At 48.1% G+C, this 24,167-nt stretch overlaps 1 protein-coding gene across 2 annotated transcripts in view; it reads left to right on the forward strand.

Annotated features, from left to right (window-relative positions):
- Window positions 1-5,823: 5,823 nt before the first annotated feature.
- GALNT16 (polypeptide N-acetylgalactosaminyltransferase 16) overlaps window positions 5,824-24,167 on the forward strand; it is a 75,813-nt gene continuing 57,469 nt past the window's right edge. For both annotated transcript variants that reach the window (XM_030484119.1, XM_030484120.1), the window contains exon 1: window positions 5,824-6,307. In XM_030484119.1, the coding sequence (XP_030339979.1) occupies window positions 6,104-6,307 (204 nt within the window). In that variant the 5' untranslated portion in view covers window positions 5,824-6,103. The remainder of the gene's footprint in view (window positions 6,308-24,167) is intronic.

Genomic DNA, 24,167 nt, shown 5'->3' on the forward strand with positions numbered 1-24,167 from the left:
GTCCCTCTGGCCTTTCTATGGTGCCTGTGGCCATGGCATTGGTGGTGAAGTACTGTAGATTACCTGAACAGTATCTAGCTCTAGGCAGAGCATGACCAAGATGAGCTGTTGGACTTCTGGTGTACCTTGTAGTTTCCCCGTGGTGACTGAGGCCAAGGATGTGGAGGGTGATATATGACCTGAGGCACAGCAACATGGATTTTCAGAAACCCACACACATATCCATGCCTTCTGACCAGCATGAGAAAGCTGCTTCAGCCAAGGAGAGTATTTCAGGCAGTTTAGGAATTTGGCCAATGTAGATGAGTAATGCAGAAAACATTTATTTTCCTTGCCACAGCCATATGGAGGAGGATGATGGTACGCATTTTGCCATCTTGGCATTATGGTATGGGTAAACATGTGTCAGAGGTCTACAGAGGTATGATTTGGGTCTGGATAAAGAGCATGGTGAGATGTTATTTTCAGACCACCAGAGTGGCCTTTCATCTGTTATGGGCAAAAGACTTCAACTCTTTCTGTCTATTTGAACAAACATTTCTCTTCCTTCCTCCTTTTCCTGGAGTTTTCCTGAATTGAAATAATGGATGAGCTCTGAGTCCTTTCCCTTCAACATGTAAATTGCTTTCACTGGCTCCTACTCACCTATTCCTGACCTGGAAGCAGACCATTGACCGTGCTTGAGAGAAGACCAGGAGCTTCACCAGGGAGGGTGAGTGTCCAGACCTGGGATGGCCCAGAGGAAGGTGCCACTTGGTGATAGCAAGTTCAGAGAAAACCACCCTGGAATGTCTCACCTTCTTGCAGGCACCCTGCTCTGCTCATGCAGAAGGAGCTCCCTGAGGAGTGGTCTCTTGTGGAATATGCCTGAACTGAGGCTGCTCTTCCCTTGCACAACTTGCCTAGGAGCCATGACAGAGGCTTAGGTAAGAAAAGTATCAGAGGTGTCTCAGCTGTGTGCGCAGGTGGGCTTTGGAGTGAGAATTAAAATAAGGCATTCCTGTGGCTGGAGGGCTATAGGGAACTAAGCTGTGTTTATGTCCTTGTCCCTTTTGGCTTCAAAATATGTGACTTTCTTGATCTTCTGTCTGTAGCATTTGCAGAGAGTAGGCAGGAGCCCAGCTGGGTGCACAGTACTTTATGCAAGGTGAAGCTCAGGATGGCTGTGCGCAAGAAGAGCAAGTCCTCTCATCCCAGCAGGATAATGTGCTGCTCTCATTTCTCTCTGGAGCATGACCTGCTCCAGCCCCTGAATCCTAATGCTATTTTCTTTAAATGTTCTTAGCTAAACTCTGGATGACTTTATTCAGACTGTTTCCAGAGACTAGACAGACCTTCTGTTCCTGTTTCAGATGGCACTTCCATGCCTGGAGGCCACAAATATAGCAGACCTGATTTCTCAGATCAGAGTAGTGCTAAGAAAAACCTTTTGGTGTTCTCCAGATGTTTCATAGTTGAAAGCTCAGTTACCTTTTCTGTCAGACGACTGCAAAAACATGCAGTGCCTCACCATAACTGCAAAGCAGCCACGCTTATTTTTTCTGAAGACAAGTCTGGATGATGCTTGTCTTTTCCCTTGCAACAAAGATGATCTCAATTTTATCTGGGCAATTTTGAACACCAGATCTGTTACCCTAGATGTTGTTACCGAGGCTCTCAGCCAAAGACACAAAAATGGCTTCTCAAGAGCACTGTTTAATATTCATGGTCCTAGGAGATCTCTTTCCTTTGAAGGTGATGCTGACTAGGGCCTTGGTGCTGATAAATTAAATGAAGTTCTCAAACCCTACATAAACTTCCTCCATGTAGCCAGTCATATTCCTCCCTCCCCATTCCCTATCTAGATTACTCACCAAATACTACGTTTATGCTTCTGTTAAAGAATCAGCTACCTGGATTGTCAAGGAGTCCCTTATATTATTCCACCGTACAAAGCTTGTCACAAAATAAGAAAAGACTTAACATCTCTAACATGGGACAGCTATAGAGGAAACTAAAAATAGAGCAAGTGTGGTGGTGGTGCTAAGACCCCATAATCCTGCTGCGAGGTTTGTACAATCTTGATTTGTTTAGTTTATTATATTTCTCAGGTCACTTAGGGTGTTTATGGAGTTGCCTGATGCTTTTGCAAAGATCAGCAGTGAAGTATTATCACTGTTAATACTCATTGTACGTCTACATTGCAGGTTGTGTTGAGTAGAGATCTCCATGCCAGACTGCTTCTGGTACTCTTGTTATCTCTGATGGGGCTGGCTCTAGTATCTGTGTGCAACATCACAGCTTACTTATATTTAGCTGTACTTGAACAATTTATATTGTCAGAGATCCCTGTATAATCTTTTCTAGATTTGAGTGATGATACACTTTTCTAGAAGTGTATCATCTTTTAAAAGAAAGATGAGATTCTGGAGTAAAGCTCTGTGGTCAGAAGTGAAATCATTGCAAATTCTGGCTGCAGAACATGGGATCTTGGTTCCAATTGATTGGACCTGGTAGCTAGTCATCTCCTGGTGAGGTATTTGGGTCCTGAAGATGAAAAATCTTGTGGATTCGAAATCTTGTGGAGACACTTTCAAAGCATGTGGAAGCCTGGTGCTGCAAAAGTACATGTCTTTTGTGCTGCGGCTGTGCTGAAAGCCCTGCCTCCTTCAGGCCAGCTAGAGCCCCATCAGCACCCCCTAACCCTTTCCAGCTCAAATAGGTCCTAAAGCTTAGGCAATGTAAACAATGGGTCTCTGCAAATGTGTCTTCACTGTGCTGAATTGGGAACCTGTGGGCGAGTGTGAGCTGCTGTGCAAACAGCTCTGAGTGTAGGTAACTCGGTGCTTTTGCTGTGCCCTTTGCTGGGATTCTGGGCTAGAGCAGAGCTTCACCATCCCGCACTCCGGCTGTGTTTCTGCAGGAACAACCCATACGTTCTGGCACTGACTACCGGAGGGAGAAGGGAGTAAAAGCAACTTTCTCCTAGGAGAAAGACCCCTTGAACTTCAGCTTCTCCTTCCTACATTAGAGCTGACTTCTGTCTGGGGCTCTGCTGAGGCTTGCCTACAGGGCTCTCCACTTGCTTCTGACAATTACCTACCGGCCATCCCTTGAAAGGGACTTGGGGTCTTCAAATGAAAGGATTGAATTATCTGGGTTGTGTTTTTCTTGTAATTAATGAATTATGTTACTGAAGGAAAGCAGTGATTCTGCATAGGAAGTTTCCTGTCACTTGTGTAAGTTATCAGCAGCCCACATTACCCAGGTAGTACAAGTAAACTCAGTTTTTGTTTTTTCTGTGCTGTTTTCTGAACTGCTGGCAATCCTCTGGGAATAACAGGATGTGATGGGGACAGAATAGCAAAAAGGGCTTTGGCAGTGTGTTTTGCAGGCATAAGAAAGTGCTGCTGAGAGCTCAGGAGCCTCTTCCCCAGGACCATGAGCTCATTAATGACAGACAGCACCCACCAGCATGCAGTCAGCATTCAAAGCTCGTGTGTAAGGTGATTCCAGCAATGAGGGCCAGCTGTGTGCAGGCAGCTGCCTGCTGAGCTCTGCCATGGCCAGTGCAGCCCTGTACAGCTCCCTGCATGCTTGCACAGAGGTGAAAGGCCAGCACAACCCCATCTCTCTGCTGACACATTCCCCTGGGCAGGGACTGTAACTCTGAAACACAGTGGGACCAAATCACTCTGCTCCCTTGCTTACCTGGCAGTGCTTTGCACCCGCTTAGCATCAGGACTGATAGCTGCTCCAGGCAAGAGGAGGCTTGGGGCCAGCCCTAAGAGTGTGAGCCTGTACTGTAGTGGAGACAAGGTGCTGGGATTTACTAGCAGATGGCAAATGTTCGACTGCACTTGCAAAACTGAAGTGGTAATGCTATGAAAATATAGGGCTCCTCCAGCCATTGTCCTGCATAGGGAATCAAGTGTGAGGTATCTTTGCCCTGAAGGTGGTATCTGCTGTGGAAAGAGAAGAATCCCCAAAATGATGTTGTCCCTGGAGAATCTGAAGAGCTGAGGAGCTGTGTTTCTGCTCTGCAGAAAAGAGGAGATGCTGGGCTGACCTTGCAGAGGACTTCTCAACTGTTAGAGGCTTGTCTGAGGTGCTTGTGGGGTGGGCATCAGCACCAGAATGATCAAAAGTGGTGAAGTGTGATGTGGGGAGGCAGTGGTGGCAGCATGGCAGCTTACAGGGTGCATTAGCAGGAGGGCAACCAAGGGAGAAAATGAATGGCTGTGGTGGAAGGGGGAAGCAGAGTTCTTGGAAAAGCAGGATAAGGTGGTCTTTTTAGTTCAAGTGTCAGGGCACAGCGTTTTCTCGTGTTTCTCACACATTTCTCCATCACTGAGTGATTTGCTTTTCTGTAGTGAATTTCACAGGATGATGAGAAAAGACTAAGAAGGAACCAAGCAAAGTCTGGTATGACCTGCACAATGGTGAAAGAGAAGACTGTATGGGGCTGGCTCTGTTGTCACAGGGACATGAACATACCTTTCTCCTATCTCCTTCTTTTTTCTGAATGCTGGATACAGCTCCTCTGTTTCTCTTCATGACCCTCTGCAACCCAGGCAGCTGCTGGATCCAAACCCGCACAGGAGAGCAGCTGCCCTTTTTTTGCAGGATTGTGAAAGAGACCAAGAACAGTGGGAGCTGAACCTCCACGTACCACTGGGCCAGACATGGACTGGGGAAGCTTGGATTAATTCTGTTTATGTTGACCCCTTATAGGACTTTGGTTTTGCCTTGAATGTCTTCAACTTCCCCTTGCTGCTGGCTGTGATCAGATGGCCTGGGAAGCTGCAGGTGGTTGATGGGTTATTGGGGAAGATACCTTGGAGAATGGAAGATGCTTTGTAACACCTTTCTGCGTTGGTAGCGCAGTGTGCTGTACAGGGAGCCTCGTGTGGAGCCACGATGCAGCCCTGGGAGGTGGTGGTCCTAGCAATAGCTCTCTGTCCTGAGTGCTATACAAGTCTGACAGATGAATTTTGTATTGTGCTATGTATGCTTCATGAAACAAGCAGTGTGCAGGCAATCCTGAAAGGGCAATTTAGTAGGGCAAGTTGTAGTTACATTTAGAGGGATTTGGCCAGGAGAAAGGTAGGCAAAAAGCCATTTAGAAGCCCTGCTGCCACTTTCCGTACAGTAATTCGAATCCTCTAATCCCCTTGTCAGGCTCCTTGGGGGCACTCACATTCTCTAAGCATGTGTCTTTGCTGGTAGAGTTTTCTTGGTACCTCCTCCTGCTCTCTCTAACCCTTAGGCCCTGGTTACATTGCAGCTGCACTGTGCCTAAATGTGACTTGGTTTCACGAGCTGGATGGTCTGTTGCCTAAGCTGCCCCCAGGGCTGGATTCAATGAGCTTTTTAACACTACAGCATTGGCAATGCCCTGTAATGTGGAATTGTATCATCGTTGTCCCTCTACTGCCTCCCTTCCTGAAGGGCTCCAAAGGCCTTGTGGCCATGTGTGATTCTGGGTGGTTATGTGTCCACTCTCAGCCCAAGAGCTTTCCTTCTGTGAACCACTACGGCTTCAGAGCGAGATGCTTCTGGGGATGCACCCATCTCTGTGGAGTGGGCACCTAGATCCCGTGTGCTGTGGGGTGTTAGGGTGTGCTCCCTGGCCACCAGCCTTATGGCACAGAGTACTGTGTGGCTGGGGCCACCGAGGGCAGGGGCCTGGGCGAGAGGTGCGGGAGGGTATCTCACCGTATCACCGCGTTCCAGCAGCTGCCTCGTGGGGCTGAGCCGTGCTGCCCGCCGGAGCACCCGGTTTCCCGGGGCCGCCCCGCTCCAGCTGTAGCGCCGAGCGCATCCGCAGCGGCGCCGGAGCCGGCCGGCGGGCAGCGCGCAGCCCCGGCGCCCATTGCCGGCCGGGGGCTCCCCCGCCGGCCAGGCCGGGAGGAGGAGGAGGCGGCGCGGAGCCCTCCGCCCCCTGCGGCGGAGCGGGGGGGCGAGGCGTTAGGACCCGGCGGCGGCGGCGGCGGCTGGGCGGTGCGGGGCCGGAGCGGTGCGGGGAGAGCCGTTCCGCCGCCTCTCGCCTCTCCCGTCCTTCCTCCCGCAGCCGCCGCTGCCCGTCGAGGCAGCGCTCCCAGGCTCCCCCGGGCCGCTCGGCATGAGGAGGATCAGGGCCAATGCCATCGCCATCCTGACCGTCGCCTGGATCCTGGGCACTTTCTACTACTTATGGCAGGACAACAAGCCCCGCTCGGCGGCCGCCGGCAGGTCCGCCGGCAGCGGTAGCGGTAGCGCCCGTGGCGGGCAGAGGGCGGCCGGCAGGCTGGAGCTCCGGCGGGAGGAGAGGACCATCCCCCTCATCGTGAGTGAGCCGCGGCCGCACAGCATCCCGCCCTGCCGCGGCGGGGAGCAGGGCCGGGGGGAGCGGGCAGGGCTTCGGGCTGCTCTGCCTTTGTGGCAGCACCCGTACTTGTCACCATGGCAGCCGCGACAAGCGGGGAGCAGGGTGGGCAAACCTCAGGGGAGAGGAGCAGCGCCGTGGGTAAAGTATTTGCGAGTTGTCTCCTGTCCGCCGGCTCACCGGGCGGTGCTGCTCCGGCTGCGTGGCTGCCCTTGGCCGGGGAAAAGCGAGGGTGAAACGACTGGAAGGGTTTTGGTTCGCGTTCATACTTTATATATATATGTACGTGTAGGGTATATGTGTGTATGATCGCAGGTTTTCCCGTCAGACCAGATCAGAGCCGTGATCTCTCGCAAGCCCTTCCCTGGCAGCTGGGCTCTGGGCATCGGACAGGGGATGCGGGCAGCATCACACACACACACACACACACACACTGTGCAGCTGGCACCAGCCTCTGCCTTGGCCTCCTCTGCTTTGCTGCCAAATGGGGACCGGGGCGCAGCTCACAAACTGGGTCAGTTTTAAGCCAGAGACAGCAGCCTGCGAGTCGGGCTCAGGCCAGGGTCTGGGCAGGGTGGGAGATGGGGGGAGCCCTTGAGGTTCCTTCCTATCCCGCGGGGTGCTAGTTATGCCCTGATATGCTACTTCAGATTTGCTTTGAAAGCCCCACACTCTGCCCTCACTGAGTGTCTGTGGGCTCAGTAGGCAGACAAAATCGAGCTCCTGACTTAAGGATGAGGAGGACCTTACTGCTCTGCCCATGGAGGAGGTTTGTCCTCCTTCAGCCTGTGTAACGGCAGCAGTAAAGCTCTCTCAACTCTAGGCAATAGCTTCATAAGAATAAACCAGCCCTTGGAACAAAAGTGCCTCAGCAACACTATTCCCAGGAGTGATCCAACTGAAGCAGTTCAGAAACTGCACTGTGTGTCACTCTTTGGCTGCAAATCCATTTATCAGCTGGTTACGCACACATGGAAGCGAACAAAAGCAGCAGCCTGGTTGGGGTCGGAGCAGGGTTCCGGGTGTCGGGGCTCTCCACTTCCTCCTTGACTGGCACTGGGGGTTTTTGGCCTGTGTGTCTCTATTCTCCACCTGTAAAGTGGGGTGGCAGGTGGGGGGGGGGGGGTGTTTGGGAAGCCTCGTGAGTGTCTGGGAAATGCTGTGAGAGCATCCCTCGCCCTTGGGCTGCAGGGTGGAAACGTTCAGCTGAGACCCTCGGCCATGTCTCTCAGCTGCCGAAACTCAGAAGTCAAAACTGAGGCTTTTGGGCAGAGCGAGGATGTTATTTGCTGCTTATTAGGGCCAGGGGCTGCCAGCAGTTCTGGCTGCTCTGCTGGGAGTCCCTCTACAGAGCAGGGCTGTGGAAACGACTACCGTGCCTCCCGGACTAGGGGCTCTGTGTGGGTGCTGTGTATGTTACTGCCATAGCCTTTTGGGTGTGCTGGGAAATGTTTTGGGCTGGCCAGAGCCGAGTTGAACAAACAGAGGATTTGGAGCACTGCTGACTGTTGGATTCCACCTTAGCAGCGGGGGAAGCTGCCCCTGAGCCCTTGATTTCTTATGCGTGCTTGAACATGCTGCTCTGGCAGTTTTATTTCTCCATTCCCCTGCTTATCCTATCCCTTTTTTTTTTTTTAATGCCATTTACTTTACTCCCTCTCAGAGGGCTTGTGAGGTTACATGAATCCATACCGTCTGCTAAGTATCTTAAAACCATCGGGAGGAGGATGCTGTGGCAGTGCCGCACATTGTTATGTGCCGCTGTTGGGGAGAGGCGGTATGCGCTCATGGCTAACCACAAAGCCTTTCATTACAAGCTATAGCACTGTGCAACAGCAGCTCCAAAGCTGGTCCTGCTTCCAGAACGATGTAAAGCATCCCACCTCTGATCCATTCCTGAAATCCCTTTTTGGGGAAAGATGTGCATCCTTTGCCTCTTCTGTCCCCCTGTCACCGGGGTGTGCGAGCCCTCCTTCCCCCTGGCTAAGTCCTGGTCCCCCTGGAAGGCAGTGACTGGGACAAAGGAGGAACCTCTCCTGATGCGCCTGACAGTGGGGCATAGTGGAAATATCACATCCTGACCTGCCACAATCTGTTTGCATGGAGAAGGGAAACGGGGTTTTCTGGTGTTTGGGCTTCCCCTCATGCATGCAGAGTGGTTTCCCAAGGGTTTGGTGGGTTCCCATAAGATACAAGCTGGTAAAATGCAATGTGTGTGCTGCTGTAGCTGTGCAGTGGCATGACTATTGGAGAGCCTGGTGGGCTTCATTGCAATGGGGGGTGGATAACAAGCTGTCCCAGCACAGCCTCTGCCTGCACTGCTGGGTAGAAGCAGGGAAGTGACTGCAGGCAGGCAAGAAGGTTGGTGGGGGTCTGGGGACATCACCCCTTGCAGGGGGTGGCATTTGGCTGGGGTCTGAGCAGTTGGTCTCATGAGCTGAGTTGACCGTGTGAGCCTGTGGGGCTATAGCCATGCAAGAGGTCATCAGCACGTATCCTTCCCCGGTTCCTGGGCGCACGGTGTGCGGGCTGAGGGGCTGCCCACTGCCCTCTCCCAGCCAGCACAGAAAATGTGCTGTTTCAACTGCCCCACTGGAGAAATGCAGAGCAGCAGCTGCCCTTTTGCAGTGCAGAGCCCTCAACCCTGAGTTCATTCCCTGCGAAGTTGGATTACTTGACTTAATATATAATGGCAGTCTTGTGTAAGAGGAGGCGTGCCTATGCCCCGCCTGCTTCTTGTGTCCCCCGGCCTTCTGCAGAGCCACGGAGACAAGCTGCCCATTTTGATCCAGCTTTTGGTTTCCTCTGCTCTGCATGAGTGATGGTGTTGGAGTTCAGGTTTGGGATCATCTGCGAATAAGGGTGACTCATGTGACTTATGGGTCTCTGGGAAATATTTTCTCAATTTTCTAAAGTTGGCTGCTTTTCTGTCTGGGAAAAAGAAAAAAATCTGGTCTTTTGGGTGAGTGAGTCCGAGAGTTCTGCTCTTGTATCTATGCTGTGACATTTCAAATCCTGGGCAAATGATGGTGAATTACATGGCTTTTAAAAATTGAAGTGTTTGCTGGGCTTGTGGTTTTCTTCATTATTCTCTCCCAATGCAAAGAATAAAAATAATCGCTGGTACAAACTATAGTCAATTGCAAGTCTCAGTTTGGAACTGGTTTCTCGTTGTTAACCTTATGTTTATTAGCACAACTTTAAACTTAAGATCTGGATGTCTGACTTCTGGATCAGCAAGGGAAGTCTTTGAGTATTAAAGTTGGGGCAGGAGGGCTGTCAGAGATCTGTGTCCAAGAAATAGCTTGTGCTAGTAATTCTCCAGATCCCTGCTTTATATCTAGAACTCTTGACATGCGGGCTCTCTGCAGTAGCCTCTCCCCAAATGGGTCCTACAGATGCCTGAAATAAACATGCAGAAATTGGTAAAGGGCAGGCCTAACTTGGTGGCATACTGAGCCCCTGCATGCTTCCCCTTCCACCTGGGGTGGAAACATAAGCAAGTACCTAGTACGAGTTCTAGGAAAGCATTTTTTCTCTGGATCACAGCATAGTTTCATTTCAAGTAGGAGGAACCCTGGGATCTCTATCAGTTGGTTTGTATGTTGAGTGTTTCTGGAGGGTAGACTTCTTCCATGGGCTCTTTCCTATCCCTCCCAGGCAGGAGGTTGCCTCCTGCTCCTTGGAAATTTCCTGGAGGCAGAAGCTGTGCAACAGGTCTTTTGGAAGGGCATTGGCATCATTGGCTTAATTTCCCCACTACGTACGGGCACTTAATCATTCATCACGTGCTGCTTGTCTGCTTTAGCATGGTGCTGATGGGCAGAGCCCAGGACTCCCGCCTCTGAAGATTGCAGTGTGGGAAGCTCACCCAGCATACCTGTGTCCCGCTGGAGAGAGCAAGACCATTGCTGTTGCATGGGCAAAGGTTGCTCGTCAGAGGGGTGGCTGCTAGGTAGCTTTGAAAGAGTTTTGCTGTTGGCTGACTGAGCTGAGGATGGGAGTATTTGCTCCCATTTCCCAGTCAAAAGCTGGATGTGAGGCTGCCCATGGGCTGCTCCAGCTCGCTGATTGCTCTGGTCTTTTCTAGTAGGAAAGCAGCAATGTGCCTGGAAGATGGTGATAGAAGAGTATCATTAATTAAATGCTCTGAATCATGTTAGGCTGGTGCCCAGTTGCTCTTTGGAGCAAGTATGTTGTCTCTTATCTTTGTCCTGCCAACTTGTGTGACCTGTATAGCTCCTCTGTGACCCTGTTTGGCAGCTGAGAGACCTTGTATTGTAACACTGGCTCAGGCTGCCTGGGCTCAGCTCTCCTGGCTACTCTCTGCCATGTGCTCAGCTGTGTAAAATGAGCACTGGGGAGATGAGATCAAGACGTTCTTTTCCCTTATAGCAAACGCTTTCTGAATGCTCTGCAAACACTGCTGAACTGAGCGTCACCTGCCTGTGGTGAGACAGTGAGTGGGAGAATCCTCTGGGATGCGCTGCTGATAACTGGAAGTGTCTGTAGGCATCGAGCAAGTTGGTGAGGGAAGATGTCAATCATTTGTTTCTTACTCTTGTTTATCCACAAGATAGGCAGTGTCTGGGCTTTCCCTGCTTCTCTGAGTAGCCAAACTGTCAAGTTTACCCACACTTGTATTTGCCACTGTGTAAGACTACCTTGATGTATACTCTTCAGATCCTGGTAGACTTGGCCAAACAATGCACTCTGCTGCATTTGTTTTCTGTTGCCTTTGGCTGTGGCTATCTGAATCCCATGGAGCAGGTACAGCTGATGTTCAGTTTGTGAATTATTTTATTCCTATTCCTTCATCACATTCCCTCTGTGCACAGTTTTCGGGGATGCTGTTTCCCTCACAACCGGGATAAGCTGCTTATCATGGGTCGATATACCACTTTTCAGGAACTTGTATCCCCCAGGACTCCTGCATGTGTGCCTGCCCGGACGCAGGTCTTGCAGCCTTGGAGATCCTAAATAATAATAAAAAGAGGGGGAAGAGCACTAGTGCCTTGCATTGGCATATTGTTGAGTTTGTGAAGTGCAGGTTTGATTTCATGTCCTGCTGTGCTGTGGAAAGAGAAGGCCTAGTATTTAATGAGATGCCCCAGCTCACTTCAGCAGCCTCCTTACTGTTTGACTCTTACTAGGTGGCTCACTCTTGAGTCTCCTGCCTTTTGGGGTGAAAATCAGGAATGTGGCTATATAGGTTTCTTTCTGCTCTTAATGCTGGGTGGTTGTGTGTTGTGTGTTGGGCGGCGAGCGCCCTTAATAGTTGGGGTTTTATGGCAGCTGTTCCTGCTGTGACCAGACACCTGCAACACTGATTTTGTTGGATCTCTGTGGATCTCTGTTATGGCAGATGAGAGGCCTGTGCCAGCTCCCTGGGAAAGGATGACTTGCTAACTATTTCTCCAGAGGTATTACTGCAGGAGGAAGATTCAGTGGCAGTTTGACAGCTTAATATTTTATTTACAGTGTTTATGTTTTAAAAATGTGGGAACGAATGCTGTTTGCTTAAATGGCAGAAAACTATTTTATATTTAATTTGTGCTGGTGGCCCATGTGGTGTATTAAAAAGTAAAATAAAAGTAAAAGAAATGATTCACAATAATGATGATAATATAATCCAGTTGGCAGCTCTGGCCTTAACTGTTAATCACAGTGACAAGGTAGCTGCAGTGAGGTAGCTGGGGCTTGGGCAGCACGGTGGGCTGGGCAGCCCGGGATGGTGTGGAGAGGTGTGCAGGGGTGAGAGCACAGTGCTCCTGAAGATGGCTTCTTTGTTTTTACCATTTTGTTCCCATTAAATAAGTGGGTGAAGCAGCTGCACATTTTAGCAAGCTGAAGCGTTCTTTCAGTGTGCAGCTGCTTCCCCAGTTAGATTTGTCTTTGCATAAACAAAACTGCCCTGAGATTTCAAGGCTAAAAATTTAGCAGTGTTTGCAGGAAACAGAAGCCTTTGTCAGACATCTCGGGTCGCTGTTTGCTGTGGTTGAAACTTGGCCCAGGAGCTGGTGGGCAGGTCAGGAGTCATTTGAAAGGCAAGGAGAGAAGATGCGATTTTGTTTCAGTGGCACCGAGCTGGGACTGCTGTGTTGGAGTGCTGAAAAATGACTTAAATATTCCCGTTAGAAGAACATGCAGCCTAGCACAAAGGCAGTGAAATAAACAGGCAAACCTGCTGGGGATGAAGCACGTGGGTCAGGTGGGGACCCTGGCTCACCTGTGCCATACATCATCTCCCTTCTTCAGGGAAAGCCCCGGGGCAGAGCGTGACCGGGTTGGATCTCTTGCTGTGCCTTGGCTCGCCACATGGTGCCAGATCGTTGGTCCTATCCCATTGCATCTCAGTGGCACTCCCAGGACCTTCTTCTCTCTTTCCTGTTTCATTGGCATATGCTGCTCCCTTGTGCTCCTCCAGCCCTATCTGTTAGCTCCTGTAGTAGGGTTGTAGGCTCTTTGGGGCTCGTCATGTCAGTTGTCACCACTGTTCTGTCTGTACAGTGCCTCGTACAAGAGACCATGATCCACAATACATCCCGTACTACCGTATTAAGATAAAAACATAACTAAAGTGAGGCTCCCTTGGCCTGGGAGCCAAGCTGGCTTACTCACTGAGCTGCAAGCTCATCCTCTTCAAAGGCTGCCGTGCCTCAGTTTCCCCAAAGTCTAAAATGGAGATTTTTTGATAGGCAGCTGCATGCTCTCTTTGGAGCTCATTTCTTTCAGCTATTTCAGGGGCATCGTCCCTTGCAGAGACTCAACTTCTGCGGTGGCAATGCAGGTCCCACAGCACTGTTGGTGTCTAAGCCTCCTGCTGCCCTGGGATGTGACAGAAAGTGGCCACGTGGGGCTCCCCCTGGGCAGGGAAGCTGTTTTGGCTGGTCAAATGGTGCTTGGTTGGTTGTTCTGCCATGATGGAGCAGACTCTATTATAGCATGGGTACTGATGACATTTGGCTAAAGCTGAAGAAAATTATCTACTTTAACCTTTCGTTTTCTTTCTCCTGCTTCCCAGATTTTTCAACTCCTGTAAGCTGAAACATGGTAGTTGGGAAGAGGCTTTGTTTTAAAGTAGCAGTGAAGAGAGAAAGCAACTGTGCTGAAACCTGCATCAGCCATTTGATGAGCCTGGGAGGGGAAAAAGAAAGCAGTATTTTTCTTGCATTTTTATTTTGAATAAGCTGAATCCTGAAACAGCCACGGCTTGGCTGCAAAAGTGCTCCTGCCCAGTGAAGGTGCCTTCAGAGGTTCTCTGAAAAAGTCTTCCTGAAGGACAAAATTAGAAAACCCTGATGCTTTCCATCTGCTTGCATGCTGAGTGCCCTGAATGAAGTATTCGGTGCCAGAGAGTGTCATGCTCAGTAGAGCCATGATGTACCTTTGTGCCTTTTGGTATTAAGTATGCAGTAAAAAGCCTAACAAATGAGGAAGAGCACGTAAGAGCTGCAAAAAGCAGTGCAGCTCTTTGGGTAACTGGTGAGTTAGTCTCTGAGCATGGGAATGGGGATGCAGTGGCAGTGCAAATGGGAGCCATCACATCCACACAGAGAAGTTTAAAAAATTCTGTGCTACTTACGTAGTTTCCCAAAGTGTCAGAGTTAGGAAATGTGAGTGTTTCAAGTCTGCTCACTGCAGACTCGTGGTGCTTAGTGATGTAATCATGCTGTATTTCCCAAGTGCTATAATATGCATGTGTGCCTTTGTTTGTTTGTTTTCTTTATACCTTTCTGGGAGATTTTTTTTTGATCTGGTTGTGTGAGGCATTACCAGCTACACCAGGCTGCTGATGGAGTAGGTTGTATGTGTTACTGAACCTTCTGAGATGTCTCAGTTTGGCCGAAGTACCTGTTTTGCACCCAAAGATAGGGCACAGCCTCTCAAAGGAATCTCTGGGTGGGTTGATAGGGGCAGTGACAAACAGGTAGAGCACAAGTCTGTCCCTCGCACAGGGATGCTGAGTTGCCACATTCCTGATGGTGCTATGCTTGCTTCTCTAATGTTAAGGCTCTTGGTTTTGTGTTCAGGAACAGCAGAACAGGTTCCCCTGACAGTACCAGATGCAGGCTGGGGTGAGCACAGTCATGTTTCTCCCATTGCTTGTAGTGCAATGTGGTGTTTATACTGAGGTTGGGTTGGCAGCAGAAGGATGGATGCTCTGCAATGAGGTAACCCTTTCCAAAAATGTGTTGGAGCAAATCTGAGCAAACTTGGAATCTGTTTGCATCCTCTCTGCATTTGGGTGGTCTAAGTCTGGCTGTGCTGTGCCCTGGAATGCCTGATTGCTGTGCCGTGCCTGCTAGCTGGAGTGTTTCCACTCTGTGCTGGGAAAACTGGACCACACTGGCTGGGCAACCCCAGAGAAATCTTGGGAAGGGCTGGGAAATCAGTGTTCTTTCAGGATTAGCTGTGGATCCATTGGGTCAGGCAATGATGAGGCCAAGTGAGGTCTAGCTTTGCAGAGGCTGCCCAAGCACCTATCAAAACCTCCCTTTGGCTGAGCATGAAAGGGTTTTAAGTCAGTGGCCGGACTCCTGGCTGAGATCAGGTTCTTGAACAGGCACAAATCTCATGCTATGTGTTAGGTGAGCCATGAGGAGGTGGCTTACAGTGAAAGTAAACACTGTCCTTCTAGTGCCGGATGCAGACTGAGTCACATTCCGTAGTAGGAAAAATGTGCTGATCTGCTTGCATCCCTCAGCTTACAGCATTATTAAAAATTATTATTAACTGTGCATTTTTGATTCATTATTTTTCTTGGGCCCAAACCCTCACCTTCAGGAAAGATGTGCTGCGGTTGAAGGGAAACATAGTGGGGTGATACAAATGACTGTGCTTGGCAGGGCTAATGTGAAAGGTAGGGTATTTCCTACATTCTTCTTTCTGCTGCTGTTCAGCTGTTAATTGTGCAGCTCTGCCCTTTGTGGTTGGTACCAGTCTGACCTTTGATGCTCTTTGTACCTGTGAATCAAGGGGGCTACCTGAGTGCTTCTTGAATTTGAATGGAAAGTACTTCTTTTGAGATCAGGATTTGCTTTAAGTTATTGGTTCAGTATTTTTCTTCCCAAGATAAATTCCCCTATCACTGTCCCATATCTGATGGGGGTAAATTGAGATGCATTTTGGTCATTGCCTTCCAGTTAAAGCCCTTTGAGAGTCAGCTGGCTGTATCTCTGTATGCTGAGAGAGTGCATAGCCTGGCTCACAACTGGATGTGCATCTCTGTAGCTGACTCTCTGTATGTGAGAGCTTTGTTTTGTGGCTCTTTGGGGTTGGGAGAAAGAAGCTGGGAGACTTGTTGAATAACAAACTGTTAGGAGCTGCCCCAAGCCTGCCTGGAGTTAGGAGTTGCCTTGCCATCATATTCCAAGCAGTTTGCATATCAAAGTCACGCAGCCTGAGATCTCAGAAAGTCTTGCTCCTAGCCCAGTCTTGCAACCAGCTTGTGCTGCTGGGTCCCTCCTGATTGTCTGCAGATCCCTCTTTGTAGGGGTATTTGGGTATCCAGACTGGAAGCTTTTCTGTGCAAGGCAGAATGTGAACAGAAAAGACACTCTCTGTAGAGCTGAGATTAAGCTCAATCTCTGCTGAAAGGAAGAAAAGAAAGGGTGGGGGGAATGTATGTTCATTATGGAGATCTGCTAACTTCCGATTATTAACTAGGGAAGCCAAGATAGCTTGGGTATTAACTGTGGACCAGCATGAATTCAAAGAACTTGGTACTGGATTCCAGCTACTACCTAGAGACAATTAAAAGTCAGTTTGTCTCATGGTAGCTGCTGTTGTAACTGGCCATACCTCATTCTTGTTAGGGTTTTACACTTTGCCTTAGTAATTAAATTGGACCACCTCCCCACCCCTTGTAAGTTCTGTGGTCAGCAATGGGTTGGTCACCTAAACCCACTTTGATACTTACTGTAACCTGAGGGGGCTGGGACAGCTTGGGGGGAATAAATTTGGCTTGTGGCTGGGGGGTGTGTGTTGGGACATTCGCCCCTCCCTCAATTGCCCCAGGTGCCAACAAGGTTTTACTGTGCATTTCTTTCTGCATGTTCCTTTGGGCGAAGAAGCAGCATTTGAGTCTAAGCTGCTGGGAGCGGGAGTGGGGAGATGGGTTGTAAAAAGCTTCCAAATGATTCCTCTATGTGCAAATGTTAATCATTAAACCTGTTACTGCTTAACAGCATGACTTCTTGTCATGATGAGCTGCCCATCCAGGCTGAACTGGAATAAACCTCGGGCTGTTTGCGGAGCTCTGGGAGCTGGACTTCAGCCTCTCCCACCTCAGAGCTAATACTGAATGGTGTTTAAACACTCCTTTCGTGGGCTATGGTGGCAACCAGCAGTGGGGGTCCTTGGGCTGCTGCTGCTTCTTCAGTCTTAATTCTGCCTTCAGAGAGTTAAATTCTTAATCAGAGTGGAGTGAGGTTCCCTGTGTTATGTTGTTTTCAATGCTGAGCGACATCTGTAACCGGGGTCTGGATTCTAGTTCTGTGCTCAGACCAATAGTAGCCTGTGTGATTTGCTCTTCTGGGGAAAAAAATACACTGTAGGCATTTTCATCATTCTGTCTGCAGAAGAAAGAGTGGTTTCATTTGGGAATACACTCCTGGTATCTGTAGTGTGACAAACATTTTTCGTCTTGCTACCAAGTTCTTTAAGCAGATAAATAACAGCAACATCAGTACCTGCATGCTGAAACACTTATATGCCTGTCTGGTGGCACAAGTTGTATGGGGCAATACTGTCTGACTGAGCATATGGCCTTTTTGCCACTAGTTATTAATAGTCAAAAGCAAGCACAAACAGCAGCACCTACTTTTGTAGAAGCAGAGTTTTACAAAAGTGAATTCAGCTGGTTATACTAATTTACCTTCAAATAGGAATGTGGATGCAGACTTGCTATTATTTCTTGAATGTTTCCATACAGCACTATGGGACCAGGACAGAATTGGTTCTTCAGAATGGCTCTGCACTGTAAGCAGAAATGGGGTCTTTGGAGTTACTTGAGAGGAAAAAATGGCCAAAATAGACTGAACTCCTTGATGATCTAGAGTAAATGCCTTTGCTCCTGAGAAGGGTGAGTGGAAAATCCTCTCCTGTCTGGTAGGGCCACTCAGGCTCCCCATAGGCTGTGCTTCCAGATGAGTGTTTGCAATTGTCCTGCCAGTTCAGTACCTCTAGCATTACCAAAGCATGTGTAAAAAAAACCTGCATGGGAATGTCTTCAGTGTCATTTAGAGGGAAGCTCAGCTATCTGTCCTCCAGACAGACACCAAGTCTAGCAAGGAGAATGGTATTTATACTGCGCTTTAGTAGTGTTGACCTAGAAGAACTTGTCATTGCACATTGCTCAAAAACCTGTTAGTTTTAAAAAAATTTCTCTTAGCTTTTAATTAAATTGCTTTGATGCCTTTCTGAGAGTGTGAAGGTGGTCGGCAGTGTTCTCCTTGGTTTGCTGAACTAGCTTATGTGAACTTGGAAGGGGTTTCTTGGTGTTCCCCACAGATGGGAAAGGCATATAAAGAAGGATGGGGTGCAAGGACTGTTGTCTTTAGTTTATGCTTCTAGTGTAGGGCAAGTGGAGTAACATTAAAATACATTTAAAATGTTTGCTTGTTTGTTGAAGTGTAGATTCTTACTATTGTCTTTCTTACTTTGTCACTTCAGCTATTTGAGTTTATTAGTAAAGAAGAAGGGCTGTAGCTGGCTGTGGATTTCTGTTGTTTTGAGGTTGGGTTTTTTTGGGTTTTTTTTTTTTTTTTTCCTTTTTACACATATGGTGGTGTTTGCGTCAGTGACAGAAAGTGGAGGTGTTAAAATAAATGTATCATCCCAGCAGCCTTCCTGTAGATGCTGCCTGCCTCCTGTAGTAATGGCCCACACTATCTCTTGGAGCCTCTTGTTTATTTGGGGAGGTGCAGAAATCATCCAATAGCTCTTCCTTCTGTCATCCCATTAAATAGTTTGACAATATAATATGCAGGATGCACAACACTGTGGTTTTAGTCTGTATTGAGACATTGAATAGACAAGGTCTGAAAACAGAAGGAAAGATTATCTAAGGATGCAGGGATTATGGAGTAGGATTCAATGCCACTGGGCTGGAGGTGGCTGCTCCTTGCTGAAGAAGGAGCTTGTCCACAGCTCCTCCTTTGAAGATGTGTGATTTGGGAAGACTGCTGTTAGAGGGGCCTATCTGCTCCTTCAGAGATAATTTAACAGCCTTCCTCCCATTCAGGCAAGGGAAATGCCATTGGTAGAATTTTTCCTATTACGTTAAATGGCCTGGCTGTATGTCATGGCCTAATGGTGTTACCAACAGAGCAGCGGATAGAGGATGGTTTTCCTTGAATGTTTTCTTTGCTGCATGGGAAAGGGGCTGCTCCCATCTGATTCACCTGCTAGGCAGCCAGATTTCTTTCTGCTGGTTAATAAACAGAAACTGCTGTTTTATGCACCTGAAACTGGGGTACTGGCTGCTATAGTTAGGACTTAGTTTCTAGGGTCAGATTAGTTAGGACTTAGACACTGCACCAAGCCAAGGATCTATTTACTAAAGATGTACAGGCTGAAAGTGAGTCTGTATTTTTGTGTTAAACAGATTTGTAATAGCATCTGCTCTGCCCAATGGTTTTTACAGGAGAACAGTCCAGAGACAGTATGATTGAGACACTTCAATTGGTACTTTTAGTAATAAACATTTTTTGCATTGACATGTCTGGTGCACTTGACTCTTTGGAAATGTGGTAAGTGCTTAAGCATCTTCTTTTACAGATCAACAGTCTGAGGGAAGCTTGGGAAGGTTAAAGCCTTGATTTACGCTGATTGCTCAGGCTCCATTTACTTTCTCTTTGAATGTGTTTCCCACTGGGCATTTGACTGATGTCCCCTTTCCTAGAGCTTCAGTGCATGTGCAAATAGTCATGGCTCTTGCAGGCAGGGGAGATGCATTAAGGAAGAGCAAGGTGAATATACACTGTTGATGCACAGTGCCAGCATGCTTTGCCCCCAAGGATGGCACTTCTCTTTTTGGGGTGTCTTTGGAATGCAGCATTGAGAGTGCTCAGGTCTCTGTTTGCAAGTGTGACATATTGCAGTGCTATAGGCACTTGTCATGAGTGGCTTGAATGAGGCAAACGGTAATGAGTTGTCCAGGGACGGTTCATTGGCTCCTGCCCAGCAGAAGGAAAAGTGTCTCTGTGTTTAGTTCTTACCTACCTATGCAACTGAATTTTATCCTTGAACTGGGTTCCTGGTTTAGACAAAATCCCTCGGGTGAGACACATGCCATTTGCACAGGGTTCTTAATTAGAAGAATTCATCATTGGACAAGCTGGAGAGGTGGGCCCATGTGAAGCTCATGAGGTTCAACAGGGCCAAGTGCAGGGTCCTGCACCTGGGTTGGCGCAGCCCTCGGTATCAATACAGGTTGGGGATGAAGGGATTGAGAGTACCTCAGAGGAGAAGGACTTGGGGGTACTGGTGTATGAAAGATTGGGTATGAGCCAGCAATGTGTGCCAATTGTATCTTTGGCTGCATCCAAAGGAACATGGCCAGTAGGTCAAGGGAGGTGATTCTGCCCCTCTACTCTGCTCCTGCGAGACCCCACCTGGAGTACTGCATCCAGATCTCCAGTCATCAGTACAGGAAAGACATGGACCCATTGAGAGGGTCCAGAGGAGTGCTACAAAAAATGATCGGGGGCTCCTATGAGGAAAGGCTGAGAGAGTTGGGGTTGTTCAGCCTGGAGAAGAGAGGGCTCTGGGGTGACCTTATTGAGGACTTTCAGTTCTTAAAAGGGACCTATAAGAAAGATGAGGAGAGACTTTTTTGCAGAGCCTGTTGTGACAGGACAAGGAGTGATGGTTTTAAACTAAAAGAGGGGAGATTCAGATGGGATACGAGGAAGAAATTCTTTAGAGGGAGGGTGGTGAAACACTGGCACAGGTTGCCCAGAGAGGTGGTGGATGCGCCATCCCTGGAGACATTCAAGGCCAGGCTGGATGTGGTTCTGGGCAACCTGATCTAGTTGAAGATGTCCCTGCTCATTGTTGAGGTTTGGACAGTTGGGAATACCTACACTGTATAGGGCCAAATCCAACTCCATCTCTCTCAGCACATAAAAGTTGTGATTTTCAGCTGCTTCTGTTCTCTAAGCACAAAAGCTCAGTGATCAATGTTATTACTAGAGAGGAGATGAGAGTTTGTCCATGTGTTTAATTAAGAGCTGCCCTTCAGTGAGTGCTCTATTGCAGATGCTCTCTGCGCACTTTTTGCGCTTTTCTTCTGGGACTAAAGCGCTAAGCAATCTTCTTTATCCCCTTGTCTTCTGTGCTTTCATGTCATGAGTTAGGGATGAAAGTGCCTCTTCTGCCAAATACGATCTGATGGAAGGTCTTGCCTGGAAGATTTATTCATGAGAGCATGACATTTTTCAAGTTTAAGTGGGCATTAACTTGGAATTTAAAGGAATATTTCAAAATTAGGGAGGGTGGAACAACCATTTCTGTCTGTCCTTGGTCTCAAATGTACAGTGCCTATCAGTCTCAGAAGAGGAACAAACTGTTGTGGAATTGTTAAGAACCTCATGAAAGCTAAGTGCAAGGTCCTACACCTGGGTCGGGGCAATTCCAGGCACAGCTACAGGTTGGATGGAGAAGTGATTCAGAGCAGCCCTGGGGAGAAGGAGTTGGGGGTGCTGGTTGATGGGAAACTGAACATGAGCCGGCTTCAGTGTGCGCTCACAGCCCAGAAACCAGCTGTATCCTGGGCTACATCAAAAGGAGCGTGATGAGCAGGTTGAAGGAGGTGATCCTGCCCCTCTGCTCTGCTCTCGTGACACCTCACTTGGAGTGCTGCGTACAGTTCTGGTGTCCTCAACATAAAAAGGACATGGAGGTGTTGGAGCAAGTCCAGAGGAGGGACACGAGGATGATCAGGGGGCTGGAGCACCTCTCATATGAAGACAGGCTGAGAAAGTTGGGGCTGTTCAGCCTGGAGAAGAGAAGCTGCGTGGAGACCTCATAGCAGCCTTCCAGTATCTGAAGGGGGCCTACAAGGATGCTGGAGAGGGACTCTTCATCAGGGAGTGTAGTGACAGGACAAGGGGTAATGGGTTCAAGCTAAAACAGGGGAAGTTCAGGTTCAATATAAGGAAGAAGTTCTTTACTGTGAGGGTGGTGAGGTACTGGAGCAAGTTGCCCAAGCAAGTTGTGAATGCTCCATCCCTGGCAGTGTTCAAAGCTGGGTTGGACAAAGCCTAGGGTGACATGGTCTAGTGTGAAGTGTCCCTGCCCATGGCAGGGGGGTTGGAACTGGATGATCTTAGGGTCCTTTCCAACCCTAACTATTCTACGATTTTGTGCTTGAAGAGTCACTGACTTGTGGGGCTGTGGTGCCTTCTCTGTCCAGGAGAAAAATAACACTCCCTTTTCCCCTCCAACAGAACCACAACATAATAGTTTCTGTGCAGTTTTTCAAATGTCTAGGTTGCAGTTTGGGGGTCCAGACACGAATGATCTTAAGATCTGTCATGTGTCTTAGGACGGGAGTTACAGACCCTTAGAACAGGTAAGAATTTAGTTAAAATAGGTAAGAATTTACTGACAATCCATAGCTTATTGGATTCCTCCTTGTAAAATCTCATGTACACCACTGATGATTAATTATTTAATTATTTGATTAAACTCTTCTTTAGAAAAGTTTATTCCTTAAGATGTGAGTAATGTAAAATTGCCTCACTGGCTCAAAAAAGCATAAAAATAGGAGTTTAAAGTGGGCATTGCCAGGCAGAGAATGCTGTTATTGGATTTTAATTATAGGGCAATATTTTTCTTAAAAAAAAAAGTGCGTTCAAACCTTTTGTATCTGATGGTGAATGAAGCAGTTAATTAAGATAAACACTTTGGGTTGGAGATTTGTAAGGCCTTTCAGATGAAGCACTTAAGTAGACCTGGAGGTAGGTGTTTTATGAAGCTGTTTCCTGCCTTGCAGTTCTCCCTTTGAGCTGAGATGGAAAGGAGGTGTTAATCACTTCTCAAGGGCTCTGCAAGACATTGCTGCTGTCTTGTGAGCATCAGTGATTGTGTCCTTCAAAACATTTGGCTGGGGCCATGCAGCTGTGGTAGCTTGCAGAAAGAAGCAAGAATATTTGATTTAAGAGCCTACAGGCAATTATTTTACTGCTTCTCTTGCTCTGTTAAGGCACTAATCTTACTTTGCTCTGCAGATTACTATGCCATTCCTCCAGATTTTGCCACCTGCTAGTAGGTACAGTGCTTGGGAGGTCAAGAATCAGAGGAAAAAACAGTCTTACCAAAACGTCCCTCCATCTGTCTGCAAATGATGTTTGTATTTCCTTGTTCCTGAGTACTGGCTCCCTTTTAGGCTGTGAAAGAGGCAGGGGCTGAGCTATTACAGCCCCCTACCACAAGGAGACAGGGGCCCTGCTAGGTCATGAGAGGCTTGGGGGTAGAGTTGTCATCTTCCAGTAGCAGGACTGAGAAGACAATGAGGGATGCAAGGTGTATTTGGAAGGAGTGTAGGGGGAAACAGGAGGAATGAGGGCCAGGTTGGCCTGCACCAGTCACTGGCTGTGGTCCCTGAGGAAAATCATTTTTCCTCTGTTGCCGCTGATATTTGTACTCAAGCTTCACCTCAAGGGGTTGAAGCACTTGGGTGGAGGTGATTGGTTTACTGCAAAGAGAATTCTTGTTGTTAACCTGATATTAACCAGGGGCTTTGAGAGGGATGATGACTGTCATTTGCCTGGTGAGAAGGAAGTGTGCAGTGAAGGGTGGCATTATCAACTAAAAGAAGTTGAGGGAGTTCCTTCCCCTTTTGGTTTAAAACTTGTTGCTTCACACAGGTTAAAACAGTGCTCTGGGAAGAGGTTGAAGGGGTGAATGAATGTGCAAGAAAACAGAGGATGGGGATGAATGTTCTATATATGCTTTTCCCACTTGCTGCTTCCCTCCAAAATTTATTAGTCATTTGGGGAACTGGTTCTGGCGTATTGCTCTTTATTATCATAGGAGTAATCTGTTAAAGGCATATCTGATGGGTGATGCAGTATTTGTATGAGCTTTCATCTGTTAAGATGCTATCAGGCTAAAGATGGTCATTTGTGGGGAGTTGTTGCACTCGTTCAGTGCTGAGTGGAGGGACTGGGTGGAAAGGTGCCATTTGGACTAGCAGCTCTCTATGCAGCTTCAAGGGCTGCTGGAGCAGCCTTGCTGGAAATATCCTTGCAGTTTGAGCCATCGGCCTACATGCTGGTTCCATAACCCAGAGGGTGAATATTAACCTGAAGATAGAAAAGCCGCACAGCCTCTGACTCAGTGCATCTATGTGACATGGAATGGGGAGAGCTTGCAGGGTGCCAGGCAGGATGGATAAAAAAAGTCAATTTGGAGGAGAAGTGTACTGCAATACGGCAAAATAGGACCAACTTTGTTTCTTTGTGCCTCTTCCTCTGCACTTTAGACTGCAGAGAACAGCAGCTATTTAAACATCCCTGTAGATTTTCCTCACTTTCAGATGAGGAGAGAAAGGAACAATCAATTTTTCTTTAGGAAACCTGAGGTGTGGTTATGTGCAGTTTCTGAACTGAGTTGTCTGGGAGATGTGTGTGTGTTACTTGTGTGGGTGTACACTGACAGCCTTGAGGTTCATGTTGCAGCCCAGCTATGAGTGCATGCTGTAATGATATTTTAATTGTGATAACTTATGGAGACTTTTTTTTTTTCGTACAGAGGATTTTCATCATCTTTGTAATTATTTTCTTATTTTGTTTAAAGTGGTGATTCAGGT

The sequence above is a fragment of the Strigops habroptila genome, chromosome 4 (assembly GCF_004027225.2).
Source record: "Strigops habroptila isolate Jane chromosome 4, bStrHab1.2.pri, whole genome shotgun sequence".
Lineage (NCBI taxonomy): Eukaryota > Metazoa > Chordata > Aves > Psittaciformes > Psittacidae > Strigops > Strigops habroptila.